The sequence below is a fragment of the Gymnoscopelus braueri genome, assembly GCF_963280865.1.
Source record: "Gymnoscopelus braueri genome assembly, chromosome: 15".
Classification (NCBI taxonomy): domain Eukaryota; kingdom Metazoa; phylum Chordata; class Actinopteri; order Myctophiformes; family Myctophidae; genus Gymnoscopelus; species Gymnoscopelus braueri.
In genome coordinates this window covers 10,933,162-10,956,211 of record NC_137620.1, presented here as the reverse complement: position 1 = coordinate 10,956,211, position 23,050 = coordinate 10,933,162, and the positions used below count along the sequence as shown (strand labels likewise).

Here is a 23,050-nt window from a genome sequence, read left to right as displayed (position 1 = left end):
TTAAAAAAATATATTTAAAAAAAATGAAAGAAGTTATGGCAAAATAAAGGCCCCCTCACACATTAGTAGGACACTCTAATGCGTGAGGGGGCCATGAATTTTCCATTTCTTTTTTCATTTATTTTTAATATATTTTTTAAATGTTTATTTTATGTGAAAGTGAAGTATCCCTTTAATTTACACGTCATTGCACGACCCTTTAGACAAGTATCGCTTGACAAATATCATGTATTGTATTGTTCTTTTATCACACAACACTTCTTGGAACAGAAAGCGTGGCGAAAGCTCGTGCCGTGAAGTATAAACTAGCCTTCAGTGTACAAACACCAGCACTATGGCTATTCCGTGGATACGTACATGCTTGTTTGACGAAGCAACACAAACACGAGAGACTGAGAAGCTCATGCTTCAATCCAGCTGATGCTCATCAAACTACCATGGTTAACAACAGTGAAGTATAAGTTAAAGAGATAGTTCACCCCAAAAAATCATCCAATTCATGGATATTTTTTAGTTTTTGTCGCATTCCTAAGCCAATAATTTGATGACCAGCGGACCGGTAGGCAGCGGTTCCGGTAGGAGACACAAAGGAGCCTCTTTTTTGGGCGGATTTTGTTAGTTTCTTTTCGTTTTTTGGTTAGGCCTACTTTATTTCGGTTTTAGGGTTAGGGTTAGGTTAGGGTTATGTTATTTGATTATTATTTTTGCCTGATTTTACTGATTTATTATCAAAAAAATAATTATTGTAACATTTATTTTTATTATTCTAAATGACTTAGGGGGGTCCAATCTGAAGCTAGGGGGGACGAAACCCCCCCGTCCCCCCCGGGATTTGCGCGCCTGTCTTTGTGTCTCCTAACGGAACCGCTACCCGTCATCAAATTATTGGCTTATTGGCTCCATGAATTCAAGTCTCCATGGGGTGACTAATCGATAGGGGGAAAAAAATCATTTTGGGGTTGACCTATCCCTTTAATGTTGAGATCCAGGGAGAGTGTTATGGGGAGACAAGCCCATGCTGTTAGCTTTAACAGAGACAACACCTCCGTACGGCAAACTACACAACGACAGTTAACCATCATTAACCATCATCCCCGGATGGATTTCCCGCTGCAGGCTCAGTCTCCAAAAACACAACAGATGACACAACGTTAGTTTATGTGTGTGTTACTGAAATGCATGCTCTCATCTGCACACAAAGCACAACAACTCTGTTAGCACACAGCATCCAAGACTCCTGGACAGGACAAGCTCTGAATCCCAAAACTAGTAGAATTGGCTCTTCAATCCAAAAACGTTTTAACTTCAAAACTTTTCCTCTCAAGGAAAATCACTCTGTTACAATGTCAGGCAACGTGGAACAAACAATGGCAAACAATGACAAGGAGATTGGAATGAAATTCAATGAATACAAGCGATAGAGACACACTTTGAGCTTGAGTTAACCCTTTAAGGCCGGGAAGGGAACGCATGTGTGTCATTTTAAGATTTCTTTGAATATTCAAAAATAGCTACAAGCTCATAGCGCTCACAGCGAGTGCCGCGCTATGAGCTTGTAGATCTGCTATTTTTAGAAAAATCTTGAAGATTTGTGCAAATCATTTTTAACTCAAATCTTTGCTTCTGGGGGTCCCTGGAACAAAATATTTTTAGATGGGAGGGGGTCCGCGGACAAACACATATTATTTTGGGGGTCCTTGATATGAAAAAAGTTTGAAAACCATTGAAAATATAGCAACATAAGTAAATAAAAAATTAATAAAAAAACTTTAGGAAAAAAAGAACTGTTAGGATTTATAAGACATTTGTAAAATCCCCAGAAACAAAGATTTGAGTTCAAAACTTTCGCTTTAAAAAAGTATATATATATTCAAACTAAAGATTTGCACACATTTTCACGATAAAAAAAAAAATAGCAGATCTACAAGCTCGTAGCGCACTCGGTGCCGCGCTATGAGCTTGTATATCTGCTATTTTTATAGAGCCAAATAAATCTTAAAATGACACAGATGCGTTCCCGGTCTTAGAGCAGTGGTTCTCAAAGTGGGGTCCAAGGACCTTGAGGGGGTTCCAAATGGACCATTACAGGTCTGCACGTACAAATAGAACCAAATAGCCTTATCGATCCATTTGTACACTCTCAGAGTTATGGGGGTCCTTGAAATAAAAAAGTTGTTTGAGAACCATTGCATTAGAGCAGTGGTTCTCTTGACACTTTTTTCATGTCAAGGACCCCCAAATCGATATGTATTTGGCTGCGGACCCCCCCCCCCCCCCCCCCCCCCCCCCATCTGAAAAGGTTTTGTGCCGGGGACCTCCAGCAGCAAAGATTTGGGTTAAAATGTTAGTTAAGATATAGCCTATACTGTATTCAAAGTTTTTTTTTTCAAAAATAGCAGATCTACAAGCTCATAGTGCGGCACTCGGTGCCGCGCTATGAGCTTGCAGATCTGCTATTTTTGAATAGCCAAAGTATAAAATATGGTTAAAGTGGTACAAATTATTGTGACACATTTTTAACTAATTTAGCTGGGGACCCCCTGGGACTCCTGGGGGCCACTTTGAGAACCGATGCATTAGAGCATACCAAACCAATCAAGGGCACATGAGATTAGACCTACAGGTATATCAGCTCCAGACCATATCATATCAGACATGATATACAGTAATAGTCCAGAACAGATCAGAGCTGGCCGGTCAATCAAGAATAGATAGTGGCAAGGATCTGGTGTGCAGACCAATATAAACCAGTCCTCACCAGTCCATCTCACCAGCTACTCACCGTCTATCTCCCCTCCGGGGGCAGAGATCTTGGACATGCAGAGGTTGGCGGTGCCGATGACGTCGTTGTGACTCGCGCGGTCCCTGGAACGAGGAAGCGAGAGAGGAACGGGGGTGCAAAGCATGCTGGGTAAGTCACTGTTCGGGTACCTATTTAATTTACCATGAATAAACTATGGGTTGTCTACAGTGTTTGAAGTGAATGGAACATGTAATGTTTTACATTTGAAGAAATATGCAGACATATGAGGACATACAGTATGAAAATACAGTGAGTACAGTACAGTATATCAAAATATCTGAGACTGTATGAAGATATGAAGATAGAAGAAAGACATTGTATGTCCTCTCTGAATGTGACAGTCAGACAGATGAATGAGACAGACAGTTGAATGAGACAGACAGACGAATGTGACAGTCAGATACGTGAATGCGACAGAGAGACAGACAAACAGACAGATGAGTCTCACCAGTCTAAAATCCTGAGCCTCATCTTCTCACACATGGAGGGAAACTGAGGACAAAAGGAAAAATCTATTATCCTCAGTTTTTATTGCAGTGAGTGAGTGAGTGAGTGAGTGAGTGAGTGAGTGAGTGAGTGAGTGAGTGAGTGAGTGAGTGAGTGAGTGAGTGAGTGAGTGAGTGAGTGAGTGAGTGAGTGAGTGACTGACTGAGTGAGTGAGTGACTGAGTGACTGAAGCTAAATTCCATTCCCCAAAGCTCGGTCACTCGCTCACTCTCCTCGCTTCCTCCACTCGCGCCTAAGCCCCGCCCCTGCGAGGAGCCGAGGATTATTTGCGAGGACGGAGTGGTCGAGCGGTTGCCCTCAAAGGATCGGACTGCACTCAGCGTCATTTCAAAGCGACGGCAAATTCCGCGATCACTTATGACGTCTCAAACAGCTGGACCAGAGCAGAGGCGTGGATGAAAATATACATGCATAGAATAATATGCAGGTATAGAATAATACAGAATATAAGAATACACAATTCATCAATGTGGATGGCCACATTGTTATCTTTATAGTTAACATTTTGTGCAAAGCCATTTATTCCTGAAATAGTGAACGAAGCGCCAGGATGAGCAAACTTACATTTATGAATTAAATCCTGACCCGTCTCTCTTTTTGCTCGTACAGTCCCCAGACCCCCCACCCCCCGCAGCAGTCCCGCACGGCACTGCTGCTTATAACAGCCACCATATATTACAGAGTATGTCTGACTCTGAATTACATCATTCATGCAGGGTGGCCATATACGTCCTCTTTTACCCGGACATGTCCTCTTTTGGGGGGCTGTCTGGGGGGGTTTTATAAAATCCTTCAAATGTCCGGGGTTTTGAGAGTTTGGGTGATATCCCCCCCACTTCTGGGACGAAGAAAAATGATGCTGTGATTGGTGAATTCAAGGTAAGCCGATGATTTCATGTCTATCATGACTGATATGAAAGAAGACCTTTCACAGCTAATAGAGAATTTTAAATTTTAAGAATCGGTTCAGAATTGAATGAGTACGGCTATAGTTAAATAGCGTAAAGTGTCCTCTTTTGGGGAATTCAGATTATAGTCACCCTATATTCAGTCTGTATTTATATACAATACATTATTTTAAACATAATCTTTGTCACAGTAATTTATAGTAGTCCATGCACTGCATTGAGGCATGCACGGAGAGAAATGAACTATCAGCTTTTGAGACAGAATAAGTGTGCACAATATATTACAATGTATATAATTGTTTAAATGCTTTAGTTTACTGTATATCATACAACGCAATAAAGCCAGTGGCTTGTTGCGTATTTTCAGTTAATTTACACTGTGTGTGTGTGTGTGTGTGTGTGTGTGTGTGTGTGTGTGTGTGTGTGTGTGTGTGTGTGAGATGCGCAACGAGTGATCGGCAGAAGCGAAGGGGGGGGGGGGGGGTCAGCCGGTGTTTTCGGCATGGTTTCGGGTTTTAAGCATTGTTTGTGTGGCTACATGTGGAGGAGGACCATGTATACGTCATGGGAGAAGGGAAAAAAACTAAAATAAACGTGTATACGTGATGCGGAAGTCTGCCGCGGAGGAGCTGTGGAGAGTGGTCGAGCGTCCACTTCATGTACACTCGCTCAATGCAGAAGTGGAGAGCCTCCTCGCCTCCTCCACTCGACTCCACTCGCCTCCTCCAAGAAGCACATGAACAATTGGACCCCGACTACTTCCGGTTCGAAGTCGGAGTGACCGAGTGGGAGTGAGCGAGTGGCCGAGATTTTCGGGTTTGGAATTTGGCTTGAGTGAGTGAGTGAGTGAGTGAGTGACTGAGTGACTGAGTGAGTGACTGAGTGACTGAGTGACTGAGTGAGTGAGTGAGTGAGTGAGTGAGTGAGTGAGTGACTGAGTGACTGACTGAGTGAGTGACTGAGTGACTGAGTGACTGAGTGAGTGAGTGAGTGACTGACTGAGTGACTGACTGAGTGAGTGAGTGAGTGAGTGAGTGAGTGAGTGACTGAGTGACTGACTGAGTGAGTGACTGAGTGACTGAGTGACTGAGTGAGTGAGTGAGTGACTGACTGAGTGACTGACTGAGTGAGTGACTGAGTGACTGAGTGACTGAGTGAGTGAGTGAGTGACTGACTGAGTGACTGACTGAGTGAGTGACTGAGTGACTGAGTGACTGAGTGAGTGAGTGAGTGAGTGACTGAGTGACTGAGTGACTGAGTGAGTGACTGAGTGAGTGACTGAGTGACTGAGTGAGTGAACAAGTGTGAATGAGGGAATGAGCGAACGAGCAAGTGAGTGAGCGAGTAGGTGAACGAACAAACTAGTGAGTGAGTGAGTGAGTGAGTGAGCGAGCGAGCGAGCGAGCGAGCGTGCGAGTGAGTGAGTGAACAAGTGTGAATGAGGGAATGAGCGAACGAGCAAGTGAGTGAGTGAGTGAGGGAGTGCGTGAGAGATGGAGAGAGCCTACAGTGACTGTATGTCTTACCCTGATAGGCATGGTCAGACTTTGGTTCCACTGAGGATTGGCGTTTTTCTCCAAGATTTTACTGCAAACCTGCAGGAGACAAAAGGATGTGTCCCACAGTGAGGTCACTCTCAAGTAAACTAATGGCAATAAACATCCTATTCTATTCATTGAGTCCTTATGTATTTGTATCTAGTCTTTCATATTCCACTCTACTTTCGATTATGTTCTATATATTTCCATTCAATCATACTCTATTCATTTCAATGTCATGCCATTTCTATTCTATTCTATTAATGTCTATTCTACTCCCATCTTGCGTACCGTTTTGCCAGCAAAGTGCACCTCTACCATGGGGTCCACCAGGTTCTTCCTGTTGGAGTCAAAACCCAGGATCTGCCTCATTCCATCCATGAAGGCATCATCCACTAGAGAAAGAGAGAGAGAGAGGAGAAGGGGATGGTATAGTTTTGTTCAAAAATGATATAGTCACACAAACAAACAAAATGCTCGCGCACAGTGTAAACTCACTCTGTGGCAGGTCCTCTGCTCTGAACACCTTGATGTTGAAGACGGCTCCTCTGAGAGACAGACCAGCAGGTCTCAGAATGTTTGCCTCGATGTCCTCTTTATCCTCCACACACTCACGTTTATCAGCCTGACGCACGTGCACACACACACACGCACGCGCGCACATGCACACGCACACACACACACACACACACACACACACACACACACACACACACACACACACACACACACACACACACACGTACACAAGTCAAACATTTCCATGTGTAATAGACCAGTGGTTCTCAAACTTTGTCATTTCAAGGGCCCCATAACTCTGAGAGTGTGCAAGTGGAACCAAATGGATCCAAGCTCTCAGAGTTACAGACCCTTAAGGGTCCATTTGGAACCCCCTCAATGAACCCTGGGGGTCCCTGGACCCCACTTTGAGAAGCACTGTAATAGAGCACCGAAGTCTGACGCAATTTACGCATCCTACCTGTTTTTTTGTTGCCCCCATTCTGCATTCCCATAGACGTGTTTAATATTGCGTCAAATAAGGACTGTGTTCCAAAAATACAAACAAATGATCCTGGCGGTTTGACTCTTATGAATATTATGAAGCATCAACTGACGGTAAGAAAACGCTATTATAAGGACGTTTCAACATGTCTAGTTTTTTTTTTTTTGTCAGCCTAAACAGTACAATTCTCAGTGTAAATGTATTCATTTGCACACTCTCAGAGTTAAATTAACACTGAGGATGCCAGGTCCAAATCCTGGCCATATTTAAGTAGCTTTTCAACAGATTGATATCTGTGATCACACTCACCGGGGGATCGTCTCCAGCGGCCAACACCAACAGGCTGACCTTCAGATAACCTTTGACCCCCGCTGAAAGGTCATCGGGGTCACTTAGCAGCAGCCACTTCCTTAAGAAGCAGTGTCCTAGAAGCAGAGCGGACCGTGTTGTCACCATGTTGTCACAGAGAGGACCGTGTTGACCCTCACACTTCACACGACACAGCTCAGCAAAATTCAAACCACTTAACCCCTCTATAGTTAGTACTGTAAACTAATACTTAGATGACCGGGGTCGACTCTGTGCTTGGTCCACACTTTTTCCCCCTCTACACCACATTTCGTCTGATCTACAAGCTCACACCGTGTCCCGTTGCAATACATTGAGCTTGTAGATTGGCAATTTTTGGTGAATGTTTCCCCCAGAATAGGGACGCTATGGGTACAAGTACTGTAGTTCAACCTTCCATCTCAAAACTGGAAATGGACCACGCCGGTACTGGTTCAGGCAGGCAGGAGTCAAAATGGAAGTCAAGCTGGTCCCAGACTCATACGCCTCCGATCTTAATGGTTTAACTACAGTACTGTATGGCTGCGGGTACATGGACCATCATGTATTCATTCAGAATGAATTCATTCCGAATGAACTCATTCCGAATAGAGGAATCTGATCCACTCACCTGTTTACATGGGACCTGAATAAAAGTATTCCTCGTTTACATGACCCAAAGCATTCATTCGGAATATAACTTTGGACATGCGCAAAGTGGTTCCCGCCTACGCCCGGGCATGGACCAGGGGCCACTACCCAGAGCAGAGCTTCCCCTGGTGGGCATGGGGAGGAGGCAATAGCCCCCTTGTGCCTCCGCGGCGGAGGTCTGTTGGTCGTAGGCAGGCCGGGAAGCAACGCACCGACTCCTGGCCAGGCAGCGTTGTATGCGGTGCAAGCCTGTGTTCCTTTGTTATCGCCGTTTTAATGCAAAATTAGCAGATCTACAAGTTCAGACCAGTTACTTTTTTTGTATTGGTACCAGACACGGTAAAACTTAGGCTAGCCTATACTATTTGTCACATTTCTCATGTAGGTACGATGACGTCATCGCGCATTCGCACATGGTCATTATAATAATAAATAATAATAGGCCTACATAAACACCCGACCGCTCATGGTCATTATAATAATAAATGAGAGAGAGAGAGAGAGCAACACTTACAGTCTATGAAACAAGGCACGCTCATTTATGGCTAAAGTACAAAAGTATTGGCATCAAAATACACTTAAAGTAGAAAGTATAGGCTACTCATTATGCCGAATGTCACGTTTTTCTTGTATTATTATGAAAAGGCTTTGAAACATGCTGTAACTCATTCACTGTGACGAAACCCCTCTTTCTGCGCCGAGTAGCGCACACGGGTTGTATGCGGGGTCTGTCGTCCTAAAACACAATCGCCCCGGGTGAAAATCCAGCGAGCATGGAGCGGCCGCGTATGGCCCGCTCAAAAGGTGCATGGGGCGGGGTGTTTTGGCCCCTCATATATAAAATAAATGTAAAATCTGATTTCAAATTGAAGCTTGCAGCTGATCAATGCGTTTCTGCGTTTACGTGTGGACGGGGATTTTTTTTTAAATCTTTGTCATGTGGCCAGGGATTCTTTTTAAAAACTGAGGACTAAAATACCTGTTTAGGAAAATATCCATATAAGTGTAGCCGGCCAGCAATCCTCGGAGCGTCCGTTCTCCTCGACAAGTCTGGGCTTAACCATGACAGGCTTATTAAATGACGCTATAGAATAGAATCATTCATTTTATCCCGCAGGAGTGAACGCTTCTCAGCACCAACCGTGGCCGAATTAGAGATTTAATAGGTCATTTTTGGACAATTCTGACAGCACTACTAAGCACGGACATGCGCAAAGGAATGCATGTATTCCAAACAGAGAGGAGCGTTCGGAATAAGGTGTTTACATGGTCAATTCCGGTTGGTATATACCGATTCAAACGGTCTATACCACCCCTCCTAACCCGAATGAAAATTAATTCGGGTCAGACTGGAATGGAATATTCTATTCCAATTGAGGTGTTTACATGAGCAAATCTATTCTGAATGAATTCATCCATTCATTCATTCCGAATAGAAGTGTATTCATTCCGAATGAAACTGTCCATGTACCCGCAGCCTATATGGTATATTTAATAATAATAATAAACTTTATTTGTATAGCACCTTTCATGACATGAAATGCAGCTCAAAGTGCTTTACAGAGCAAGAATACAATTACAGAAAAAGTACAACTAATTTAACAATAAAACAAAAAAAGAAAGGCAAACTATTGCCAGCTCATCAGTGACCAAACTCTCTCCACCTCCCCAGCCTCCTCCTGTTGTAGCATTGAGGTCTTTACTATGTCAACGTGTCATTCAATGCAGGTTGCATTCATGTGTCATGTCCTTAAAGGTTCTATGACATTCATTTTCACTTTTTTAATTTTTTATGTTTGTTTGGGGGTTTTATGACCTCAATTACACCCAAAAAATCTGAACTTTGAACATTCAGTGGATTTTCTGTGGTCTGGGGTTTTCTGAATAATTAGGCTGAAAAGTAATCTGAGCTTGGCCCTTCGGCAGTGAGGTCACAGCCAATTAATCCCGCCCACTCTCCTCCTCCCCCCTCCCCTCCCCTATCCTTTCCTTTGGGGGGGGGCGGAGCAGAGGCGATGATTGACAGGCAAAATCCCTCACCAGCGACACCCGCAGGCAAAGATTTATTTTTTCATTGCAATTGAAAAGGCTTTAGAAATGTGAGAGAAAAACACCTGCCATGGATCAATGGAGTGGAATTTTTTGTTAAAACTTTCTATACACGTTTGAAGGACCATGACAAAGACTTTTAATGTGTGGTAAAACTGAACGTCATGAAACCTTTAATATCTGAGTATCTTTAGGTTCTGGGGGTTCATGTCAGTTATCATTAGACACGTAACTGTGTATATTTAGGCTCTGCTTGGGGGGGGGGGGGGGGGGGGTTGTGATCTCAGAGTCACTATGTGTCGTCCTTGCACGGATTGTTCTGGAGCATCATGTGGGAGTGGGATTTCAATCACCCCCCAATTTGATATGCATTAAGCGATGGAGTCTCATTTGATACGATTGTTATTATTATTATATTTAATCACTGTGACCCCAATCTAAGAACAACTTTATTGTTAGAGTAGACATGCTTTTGTCCAATATTTATATCAGGCCCCCCGGGTGTCCCTGAACCCCACATTAGTTTCATCATCAGTTTAAGCTAGCTTTTCATTGGTGAATACTTTTAGCCTATAACTGTACCGTAGCATAATACTGTAGCTATACAGTTGAAAGGTTATCGTGCATCACGGCGGATACTCACTGTGTTCATTATAGACCGTTCCCACATCCAGCTGTGAACATACATCGGAAACACCCACGATGGTTATTAGATGACATTTAAGTTATATGCAGGCATACACAGCATTATGATGAGAGTCTCACCTGAAAGCACTGATAGTTATACAACAAGAGGCGTTCTGGGATCGCTGGCTTACCTTGAATTCACCAATCACAGCATCAGTCCTCAGAGAGCGAGAGTCACACACCTGACATACGGGGAGGGGGGGGTGACATAGACATACATAAGATGGAAGCATTAGGGCACACTCACTCATTTTGAGGAAGTTGCACGGCATCCACATGGTTCCATACACTTCCATTCAGTTGGTGGAAAAAGTACTTACATTTCTTACTTAAGTAAAAATATCAATACTGCAATGCAGAAGTACTCATTATGCAGAATGTCCCGTTACACAAGTCTTCAAAATGTATAAAAATGTTTTGAAAATAGACGATCTACAAGCTCGCAACGCGTCACAAGGCGACGCGTTGTGAGCTTGTAGATCTGCTATTTATTTTCAAATAGCCGAAGCATATAGGGATAAAGTGGTTAATGTATGTTTTGTAATAATAATAATAAAAATCTGCAAAGTAGCTAGTAAAGTTTTCAAATAATTGTAGTGGAGCAAAAAGTACAATATTTGCCTCTGAGATGTAGTGGAGTAGAAGTAAAAGCACAGAAAATTAAAAATACTACGGTAAAGTAAAGATTACTCAAATTTGAACTTAAGTACAGTACAGTACTTGAGTAAATGTACTTAGTTACTTTACACCACTGGAGTGTGGTCAGTGCGCCCCTGGTCTGGAAAGCACAGAGCATTTTAAAAGGCGACTCCACCACGATAACCTAAATCAATCATATCGTTGAATCCAGAATAGTACATAGAAGCTTCTTTGAGGCACTACCATCTTCTCTCTGCACACTACTTACGTATAATGTGACTATTTACCTCCTGTTTTATAGACCAGAGCAGGGTTATTCAAATACGAATCTTAACAGTCAACAAAGAACATTTTCAATGAGACAAAGGTCCGGTTGGTCAAGCCACATAAGATCTACAAATATATTTGTATAACTACAACTAATGTACTGTATATGACTGGTGTGCACAGTTCAGTGTGCTGTTGTTACAGTATGCTGTGTAGCCTATACATTGTATTGATTTATTACATTTTATTCCCATTTTATTATGAGCCTTTTGTATTTGCAATTTTTGTTTTGTTTTTAATTATATGATGCTGCAATGTCTAAAGAAGCCAAACAGAAATAGGCTAAGTGTTATTCTACCTATACACAAGGCTTAAAGACAGATTGATTTTACCTGTCAAGAGTGGTCACTCTCTCTCCACCAGAGCTAACTTCTCTTGTCATGATTTATTAGGCTGATCATCAGTCATGGTGCTTGTTGAAGGGAGGACGGATGCATATCGTTCAGTCCATTCCTCTTTAAATGCCGAATTTCAGTGTCCACTTTTCTTTTGTTGACAAACTTTGCACATGCCATTTTGATTCCCATTTGAAATCTAGACTTCTGCTCTCAAAGCTAAAAGTGCTGGCTGCCTCAAAAGCGAAAGTAAAAGTGCTCTCTGCACAGTGCACTCTCATTGACCCCAGTAAGTTACAGCCTGTCGGCTCATTGTTGCCATGGAGATGAATGACAGCCCTTAATACACATGTTTTGGACTAAACCAAATCACACACACAGTGAAAGAGTCAAACTCACAGTGATGAAGATGGGTTCATCAAACAGGTCAGACGGAGTCTCAAAGAAGTTCATAAAGAATGTCTGTGACAAACAGAGACAAAAAAGGATGATGGGTGGAGTTTAGTTATTTGATCCAGTCCAGAAAGATGTATTGCATTTATTAAGTAGTCCATACTAATTACATAAATAACATGTAAATGTAAGTTAAATACATATAGGATGTGTGTGTGTGTGTGTGTGTGTGTGTGTGTGTGTGTGTGTGTGTGTGTGTGTGTGTGTGTGTGTGTGTGTGTGTGTGTGTGTGTGTGTGTGTGTGTTTGTATAAACAGTTTCTGTACCTCGTCAAACATAGGATTGTTTCCCTTCCGGATGCGAGTCCTCTTGGTCTGCCCGGCAACCGTTACCTTGACGACCGGCTTGATGTTGATGCCCGGTAACTGCCGCCCCTCGATGACACGCACACGTATCTGGACACAGAGACACAGAGGCATGCAGGCACGTGTGAAGTCTACAAGATTGAAGTTGATTGGATGAGCGGTACATCTATACATCCATCCATTAAGTCTGAACTGGGAAGATCTGCTCTCTGTTTTGATGCCCCAGTTTCATGGAAAAATCTATAACTCACGCACAAAATTATGCCCCAATATCCTGTGGAAAATGTCCCTATCATTGCTCTTTTCGAGAATAAAGGGAAGAGAATCAATCAATCAATCAATCAATCAATCAATCAATCAATCAATCAATCAATCAATCAATCAATCAATCAATCAATCAATCCTTCCACCTGTCCTTCCATCCATCCATCTCTCCATCCTTCCATCCACCCAGTATCAGAGGTCGCGTTAGTCCGGTAATTGCTGGTGTTGGTTTGTTTTTAATGGCCAATTGAAGACCGGACATCCTGACCGATTAAAAAAACATGTTCATTTATTATTATCACTGCCTGCAAATCAGACACTTTGCAAATCCTCTGCGCCTCTTTGCGGCTGCTTCTCTCTCTCTCTCTCTCTCTCTCTCTCTCTCTCTCTCTCTCTCTCTCTCTCTCTCTCTCTCTCTCTCTCTCTCTCTCTCTCTCTCGTGCATGCGCACACAGTCCCAACCCATAAATCACCACTTGAATTGAAATTCTTAAAGAGGAGAGTCAGGAGACTGTACAAGAACACCACAAAAGCTTATTCGACGTTTCCCAAAGTTGCATCTAACAGATGCATGGACGCACTCCCGACATATAAAGATGTCACCATACGACCATACCTGTGAGTAGTCTATATTTTGATTCATTGCTGGCCAGATGAATCAATCAACCTTATGAAAGATTTGCACAGACCCCGACATTTAGGTTATTGCTCATTATTCTGAAGTACATGTGTTGGCATGAAACTAATGATGCAACACTTTGAGAATCATTGCGGACGCAGCCACGGACGGACACAACCTTCGCGATTGTAGCCTAGATAATGAATCCCTTTGCGAGATGAGCTGTACTTTTTTCCTGTAGCCTACCCCTTTACATTCAAATCGTTTTCAGTCCCAAATATAATGCCTCAACTGTTGTTATTGGCTACGTGTATGCACCTGCTTCTCATTCATGCATAAAAAAATATTATTACGGGGCCAGAACTCAGGCACTGAGCTGGGCTCTGTTTTAAGATTGGCATTATTTTTCTAAAGTGCTGTCGCTTTTTACGAAACTCGGCCATATGGTAGTGTGTCATGAGAAACGGTCAAGAAATGAATCTCACAGTCATTTGTCAAAGGGTGGCCCTATAGCACTCAATTGAAAGTGCCAACTTTGAACAGTCCGAAGGTCACTGGTTCGATCCCTGTCCCCGACGATGTATTGAGGTGATCATGATTTGGCATTCGTAGGCTTACGCGTAGTGTTTTTTGAGGTTAGGGGTAGGCATAGTTTTACTGAGGTAAGGGTTAGTGAGGGTTTAAAATGCTCATTGTTTCTTTCTCTCAAGTTCAGTCTTCTATGTTTCTATGGCTTATTGTGCATATTACTTATCATTGCTTCTTTCTTTCTTCTCTCTGCAATCCCTGGCCCCGTATTATCGCTGCTTGCAGCTATATTGTCCATTCTTTTTTTATCAGATGTCCGATAAATTGTAATCATTCCGGACACTGTGGCCGGCAATTAAAAATCCTACCGCGACCTCTGCCCAGTTTATGTAAACCCATGCATTCATCCAACCATACGGTATTAACCCATTTAATCCGGGAACGCATCTCTGTCGTTTTAGATTTCTTTGGATATTCAAAAATAGCAGATATACAAGCTCATAGCGCAGCACCGAGTGCGGCACTATGAGCTTGTAGATCTGCTATTTTTGAAAAACCGTAATATTTTTCGTAAATCTTTGAATATTGTATGTATATTTTTTAAGCGAATATTTTTTAAATATCCATTGATCCATACTGTATACTGCACATCAATCCATTCAAACGTAAATCCATCAATCCCTCCTCCCTCTCTTTCCTCAAACTTTCTCCCTATCATTCCATACTTCCCTTCTATCCGTCCATCCGTCCATCCATCCACCCATCTGTCCGTCCTCCCTTCCATCCCTCCATCTTTATACCTGCAGATCCTGAGGCTTGTTGGCCAGCGGCTTGGCCTGGCCGCTGGCTGCTCCTCCTCTCCTCCTCTTCTTCAGTCCGGCGGTGGCGTTGTAGGAGGGAGGCCGGGGGTGTTTGGGGGTCTGGGCGGTGGGCGACTCGTGTCCCTCGTGGCCCTGGGGGCCCACTATCATCACCATGGAGCTCCGGTCGTCTGGGCCCTGGTCCTCTGTGGTCTCCAGCATCAGCATGCTCTCCGTGTCATCCTCACCCATAGTGTCCATAGAAATCACTGAGAGAGAGAAAGAGAGAGATAGAGAGAGAAATGAGAGAAAGATAGGAGTAGAGATAGGAGGGGTGCATCCCTGCCGTTCCAGTGGTACTGTACTTGCCCTGAAAAAGCCCCCTCGCCGCCCCCCCCCCCCCCCCCCCCCCTCCTCTGATTCATTGCTGCTTGGACGCATCTGACTGTCAGCTGAGTTTGTGAGCTAGAGAAACCCTTCAATTGAATAGACACACATGACACAGACTTCTATATGAGACTAAAGATAAATCAATATTGTGGTTCATTTGCGCTACTATTCTGTGTGGTTAAATGTGCCGATTTCTCAGCTGTTTTCAATAAGCCTCTTGTCGTACGGAAGCAGCAGGCATTTGTGTTGCGAATTATCCACTGTGCTTAGATTAAAGTGGCCTAACTACTCTAATCTAAGATCACAAAGGATTTCCATCAACACTCTCTCTGAAATCATGGATTAATCCATGTTCATGAAACGTTGATTGGTGGAGAATGACATCAGCAAAACTTGAGGTTTGTGAAATGTATATTTGAAACGCAGTGTTGATATACTAGATATTACTCCACTCTAAACATCCTCTGAGAAGGTGTGTATTGTAGCATAACTACTTCCAGACTTAATGAAGTCCAATAATGTCTCAGTGTAGCACAAAACTAATGTGCCTTGTATTTATTGAAGGAGACCTTCTTTGTATACTCTACCTGACAAGAAGTTTATTCCACCAATCATTCTTTCTTAGTAGCTTGATTTTGTAATTTTGCAGTGAATTGACTTAAATCCATATTTGATCCCCTATGTCAGTATTAAAGGTAGGTTAAGTGATATATTCTGATAGTAATCATTGCTACAGAGCGTTTGTTCGGTCATAAGGGAGACTCCCTCTATAATATGTGAATAAAAGAACAGCAAATTAATGATATTAAAACAATATGACCTGATATATCACGAAGGCAATTCGCTCCACATCTAAGTCTGCATGCAAACAAGCGTTCGGTTGAGCGCCTGGAGAATTCTCACGTTCTTATCTATTACATTCAGTATATCAACACAGTGGCTATCAAGGCCTGTTTTCTAACTAGAGCACTGCCTCAGTGCTCCACACTCTATAAAGTAAAGGTTGACGGCCCAAGGTTCCACAATGGACCATCACTCTCCAGCTCTTTAGTAAACAGAATAGTACATTTTCAGGTAGGTGACAACATTTGAGCCAATCAGGAGAGAGCACTGAAAATGCATTTTCTGTTTAATAAAGAGCTGGGAGACTCCTTATATGGACAGGAGTCAGGGCACTCTAGAGTAACGAGTACTATCAGAACATAGACCCATTTTGCAATTATTTGAATAATTGCAAATCACTTACCCTATACCTTTAAGTCTTGTTTAGTTACTTTAATCATCTGTGTGCTTTTTTCACGTATTGTAAAGCACATTGTGAACCATTTTAATGTTCATAACGTGCCATATATACATACAGTATAATGTTTGATAATTATTTGATGTTTCTAATTATTTGATGATTCTGACAGAAACAAAAGATCTTACTTGTGATGGTGTCCAGTTCCACATTGGGGTTGGTGTGCTGCTGGGTCTCTGGCATGGGAGGAGGCTGGTAGATAGGAGCTGATCCTGGGGGAGGGACGTAGGACACCTGCAGGCTCAGCGTGGCCTAGCGGAGGAAGGCAGACATGACATACAGTACTGTCAGACTCAGGACCTTGTACTGGACAAGGTCCTCGCTCCAGTACAAGGGTGTGACGATCACTTTGGGTGAGTGAGGTTGTGGGTTTGAAACCCCGAATAAGACCCTGCGAACCGAAGGTGTGTGTCTGTCTGTACTTTGTGGAAGATCAAACGCAAAGATCTGTGTTTCTACTGACGCTCGATCACTACCTATATGATCGCACAAAACATTCATGGCTCAGATACAGTAAGACTGTCTCCATTACACCTTGTTTGTTACTGGACAGATCCAATGGGGTTACGGGTATGTGCCTTGCTCAAGGGTACATCAAAAGCAGGTCTCGAGGGGTTTTACAATCTGTTTGTTGAACCTCAGCCGTCTGTTATTAACTCTAGTCTGGGGGACACAAATTGTCCATTCCATTACTGTAGGTATATACTGTAGATCACACTAATCAAAGCATTGACATTGAATGTGGAAGGAATACATTGTTTTCTGCCTTCCTGAAAATGTCCAAAAATGTCTGTGAGTAATGTACAAAACAGACGTGCATACACATGAATGTGCATATACTGTGTAGGTACACACACATGCATACACACACCCACCCACCCACCCAAACACATACACACACAAAGAGAAAGTGTGAAAAATAAACAGTCTCTTTTTTTTTTTTACGATTTGTACTTTATTTTTCATCTTTTTTGACAAACATACAGGATTTTTTTTCAACTTTGATGCAAGGATATTTAGACAAGACATACAATAAACACAATACCAAACATATTCAAATATCGACACTGCTGGTAATTAAACGAGACAAGACATACCATACACAAAATACAAATAAACACACCTTGAAACCATAAAGACATAAAAACATAAAAACTTTAAAGAAAAGAGAAATAAAAAATACAGCGCACTAAAGCATACCACCCGCAGTCCACCCCAGTCCTACCCCCGACAAATCTAACCCAAGTTACTTTCTGGTTATTGAAGCTCACTGAGCCGGAAACGTCATCCTAGACCCATAGAGTGTAGATGATAATGTCCCCATTTTAAATCATATTTATCCATCCTGTTGAGCAATCTATAAGACAATCTTTCATATGCGGCCAGTTGACCCAAGGAAGTAAACCACAGAGAAGGAGCCGGTGCGGATGGATCCTTCCAGGCCCTGACCACCAGTCTCCTGCCTAGCATAAGGGCCGTTTGAATCCACTCAGCCAAGGCGGGCGAAACAGTTCTTAAAGTGGACGGGTCGCCCAGGATAAAGAGCCTGGGTGAGAAGGGGATAACTAACCCTGTCATCCTCTCTAGCTTCACATGTATAGCAGCCCAATAGACCTGGATTTTTGGACAACTCCACAGAATATGCATTAAGGTACCATCTCTATCCTGACACCTCCAACACTCCGGGCTCTCGATAAGGCCCACTCTAAATAGTCTTGACGGGGTCCAATAAATCCTATTTATAATTTTAAATTGAATCAATCTCGTACGCAGCTCTCTAGACATTTTCTTGCCGTTCCTAAGGATTTTAGCCCATTCCTCGTCTGAAATTGAAACACCAAGGTCCCTTTCCCAAGGTGTTTTAGACACCATCATGTTAGAGTCAGAGACCTCCAGGAGCATGGCATAGTATGTGGAAGCCTCATGCCCCTGTCCAAAGATTCTAAGGATCATCTCCACCTTTTCAATCTTGGGGGGGCCTACAGTGAGAGATCCAAAGGTCTTAACCAGTAGATGCCGTAGTTGCAAATATTGCCAAAAGTGGCCATTGGGCAGGTCAAATTCTGTCTTGAGTTCTTCGAAGGATTTTAGAGTGTTTTCCTGGTATAAATCTCCTAATATTGTAATTCCCCGTTGAGACCATGCTTCCCAATGAAAAGGCTCTTTCCCTATACAGAGTTTAGGATTATGCCATATTCCAGCCGCCGAGTGGAGAAACGGATTGAATTTAAACATGCGGGATATCGTCTTCCAAACCCAATGAATATGAGACACAATTGGATGGGAACGACTAATTGAGTCTAGTTTGGTTGAAAGACAGTCGATAGGTCTGACAGGTGAACATAGTGCGCTCTCCAAACTAAACCATGGCGGGGCCCTTTCCGGCGGGAGAGACCACTGTACCATATGTCTCATGGTAAATGCATAGTGGTAAAGTAGGAGATTAGGTACACCCAAGCCACCTTTATCCACTGGCCTCTGGAGTTTTTTCAGTTTCATTCTGGGGCGTTTGTTGTTCCACAGGAATTTACTACAAATTTGATCAAATTGTTTGAAATATTGTAGTGGGATTTTAACCGGAAGGGCCTGGAGTAGATAATTGAGTCTTGGAACACAGTTCATTTTAATAATGTTCGCCTTTCCCCACATTGATAGAAACAATGGAGACCATCTCTCTACATCGGTTCGTAGTTTATCCAGAATTGGGTCAAAGTTCGTCTTCACTAGATCGACCAATTTAGGAGGGAAGGTTATGCCTAGATACTTTAGTCCCTTTTTGGGCCATTCAAAGGAGCCGGTCTGAAATAGTGTTTTAGGACAGTAAGACGTGAGTGGTAGGGCCTCCGATTTTGACCAGTTCACCTTGTACCCTGATATGGAAGAGAAAGTGTCAATAATATTAAGCAAAGCGGGGAGGGAGCGCTCCGGGTCGGAGACAAACAAAAGTATGTCATCGGCATACAACATCAATTTATGACACTTATCACCTAATGTGATGCCTGGGAATGCCCGATCTTTGCGAATTGCGGCCGCCAAGGGCTCCAGGGCGACGGCGAAGAGTAAGGGCGAGGCCGGATCTCCCTGCCTTGTCCCCCTTCCCAACCGAAACGGCGCGGATATGAGACCATTGGTCATTACTGATGCAGTAGGATGAGTATAAATAAGTCCGATCCAATTAATAAAGTTCTTACTGAAGCCGAAACTTTCCAGGGCAGAGAGCAAGTACTGCCATTCAACCCTGTCGAATGCCTTTTCTGCGTCTAAAGAAATGGCCGCCAAAGGGGCGGAGTCATCCTGAGTGGCCCACATAATATCAACCAAACGCCTTACATTATCTGACGAGGAGCGGGATCGTATAAAGCCCACCTGATCCGGATGAATCAATGATGTAATGACCTTATCCAGACGGTTAGCTAGTATCTTTGACAAAATTTTACTGTCACATGAGGTTAAGCTAATTGGCCTGTAGTTCTTACAGTCTAAGGGGTCCCGCCCTTCTTTTGGGATGAGTGTAATAACCGCTTCGGTTAAAGAGGGAGGGAGATGTCCTTTTTCAAAAGCCTCGTTATATGTTCTTAATAGTAGCGGTGCTAGTTCCTCTGTGTATGCCTTGTAAAATTCTGAGGTAAAGCCGTCCAAGCCCGGGGCCTTGCTAGTGGGTAGCATCCTAATAACTTCCATTATCTCTCCCTCAGTAATGGGCAGGTCAAGACCTTTAACCTGATCCTCAGAAAGCCTCGGTAAATCAAGGGTGGAAAGAAAAGTGGTTATCTCCTCCCCGCCAACTTCCGTCTCGGAGGTATATAGGTGGTTATAAAACTCCCGAAATTCTGAATTAATCTCCCTTGGATCAGCTACAAGACGACCATCCCCTCCCCTAATGACGGGGATTGCGCTCATTGCCTCCCTCTGTTTTATGTATCTAGCGAGTAATCTCCCGGCCTTGTCCCCTTCTTCAAAATATTTCTGTCTCGCCCTAAATAGGGAGAATTCTGCCCTCTGGGTCATAATTAAATTATAGTCGTATTTTAGCTTGGTTAGGGTTGTCAAATTTTCTGAGGACACACTACTTTTGAGTTTCTCTTCTGCAATGCCAATTTTCTTTTCTAACTCCTGTAGTTTAGCTACATTTTGTTTTTTCTTAAACGATGCATGTTGAATTATATAACCTCTCAAAAAACTTTTCAAAGCTTCCCACGCTATTCCTGCCGATGGAGCTGTTGGCACATTAGTGTCGATATACAAATTGATTTGAGCTCTCAGTGATTCCTTGAAGGTCTCATCCAACAGTAAGCTAGAGTTGAGTCTCCACCTAGATGTTCTTTCTGGCCTACGAAATGACGTCACATTCAAATAAATTGGGCTATGATCTGAAATGATTCTATTGCCGATTTCAGCTGACAAGACAGAGGACACCAATGACTGTGAGACCAAAAAATAATCGATTCTGCTAAAGGAGCCATGGGGAGGGCTAAAGAAGGTGTAGTCTCTAGTTGTAGGGTTCTGTATGCGCCAAATATCTACCAGACCCAGGTCCTTTGTCATGTCTACTAATGCGCCCTGTGCCCTGGATGACCTAACCAGTGTAGAACTACGGTCCGTGACTTTGTCCATGACCTCGTTTAGATCAGAACCCAAGATAATCGGATGATCCCCCATCGCACTCAGCATCCTCTCAAGTACGCCAAAAAACGAGGGGTCATCAACGTTTGGTGCGTACACATTAGCCAGAATAACACTATTGCCCTGAATCTGACAAAGCATAACCAGAATTCTCCCATCCTCATCTGTGCTTTCTTTAAGGCATTTAAATTGCAAGTGCTTACTAATCAAAGTCACCACACCTCTGCTCTTACTGTTGCCACATGCGGCTCCAACAAACCCCACCCAGTCTCTACAAAGCTTCTTAGTTTCCTGTTCTACCAAGTGGGTCTCCTGCATAAACACTATGTCACATTTCTTAGCTTTGATGAAGGCTAAGACCTTCTTCCTCTTGACCACATCATTAAGACCTCTGACGTTCCAGCTCATAAGCCTCAACCCTGCGTTAGTACCTGACATGATGTCTGTTGGATAACACCAAGGCCAAACTGCAGCTTCCCTACTCTGTGCACACAAAACAAACACATATGAGCATCACTGTGAAACATATACTCCTCACAACAAAAAACGTAAAAAACACGAAGAACAAAAATACGCCTGAAAAAGCAGACGCTTCCCCTACCCTTAGCTTGGTCCGTGATCCTCTAACTAACGGCTGCAGAAACCCTATCCCACCCACACCCACCCCCCATCCGCTACCCCAAAACCAGTATGCCGGAGTGGGGACAAAATATCCCCATCCCCGTAGTATAAGTAAACAATATAGCAAGGAACTTCTATAAAACAGTGCAGCAGGCACAGCGGCCATGGTATTGACAAAACAGAGTGGTATTAACATTACCAATAAAAACATCGAAAACCTGGTTCTAAGTTATTCAAGCCCATCCTTGAGTAATACCAAAAATAGAAAAAATGCAGTGACATGGGATTTCGTATGAAAAATAAAAATAGAAATAAAACAATTGCAATGCCTTCGAGCCCCCTTAGTCCCCACATATCCCCCCCCCTCCTCTAACTACACAATATGATGTTAAGATATGCATTCGTCCACAATATAAATATAAAGATTTGTTGTTTTTTTTTTTTTTTTAAAGGAAAAGAAATTAAGACATTAAGTACAGGATTTTTTTAGAAGAACAATTAGAAACGAAAACCTTTGGCCTTTAACACTGAGCATTCCATTCAAGCAAACATACAAAAAAGATTTTTTAAGAATAAAAAAGATATGGAAAAGAAAAGAAAAACAACATCCACAAGACAGTAAAAACCTTTTGGAATTAAAACATCAATTGTCTGACCGTTTCAAATAAGCCTGTGCATACATGCCCATTCACACACAAACCCAGAGACTCCAGTGTGTATTTATCTCGCTTCTTAACAAACACACTAACCAAACTCCACTCACACGTCCACACATTTATCACACATGAACCCCCCCCCACCCCCCACCCCACTCGCGTTCTCAGTTAAGCAGAAATGTCAAGAAGTATTCCTCCCCCATACTCACACACCCCCCCCACACACACACGCAGACACACAGGCAGACACACACACACACACACACACACACACACACCCACACAAAACAGCGCATGACGTCACAGCTTACTCCAGGGAGCAGCACGACAGAGGAAGGGGAGAGAAGAAAAAAGGAGAGAGGCTAAAACAAAACAAAAAAGCACGGTTAGCGCCTTTGAGTCTCACTCCACAATGAGGGTTACAAATGAGAGTCCTACGTCCTGAACATCAATAAAGTAAAAAACTGCTCTGTGAACAGTGCTCCTCCATACTAATTAACCCTCTTTCTTTTATACATCGGTACAAAATACAAATCCCTCACGTTATCACATTTTTTTTTTAAATGAAAACAAAACGGGCTTCGTTACAACCACTTTCTGGTTTCGCCATGAAAAAGTACAATTGACTAAATAATAAAATAAATGAAATAGTTATTTAAATAAACCGTAACCTAGTTACTTCGGGCACAATGGAGCAATACTAAATCAAAACAGATT

The 23,050-nt window shown here is 42.8% G+C and overlaps 1 protein-coding gene across 1 annotated transcript in view; it reads right to left on the bottom strand.

The window, feature by feature from the left end:
- dysf (dysferlin, limb girdle muscular dystrophy 2B (autosomal recessive)) overlaps positions 1–23,050 on the bottom strand; it is a 145,371-nt gene that overhangs the window by 94,087 nt on the left and 28,234 nt on the right. Inside the window, 12 exon segments of the mRNA XM_080450776.1 lie at positions 2,783–2,865; positions 3,252–3,295; positions 5,745–5,813; positions 6,048–6,151; positions 6,255–6,381; positions 7,069–7,184; positions 10,430–10,460; positions 10,605–10,655; positions 12,174–12,236; positions 12,494–12,622; positions 14,744–15,012; positions 16,562–16,685. Coding sequence (XP_080306902.1) covers positions 2,783–2,865; positions 3,252–3,295; positions 5,745–5,813; positions 6,048–6,151; positions 6,255–6,381; positions 7,069–7,184; positions 10,430–10,460; positions 10,605–10,655; positions 12,174–12,236; positions 12,494–12,622; positions 14,744–15,012; positions 16,562–16,685 — 1,210 coding nt within the window.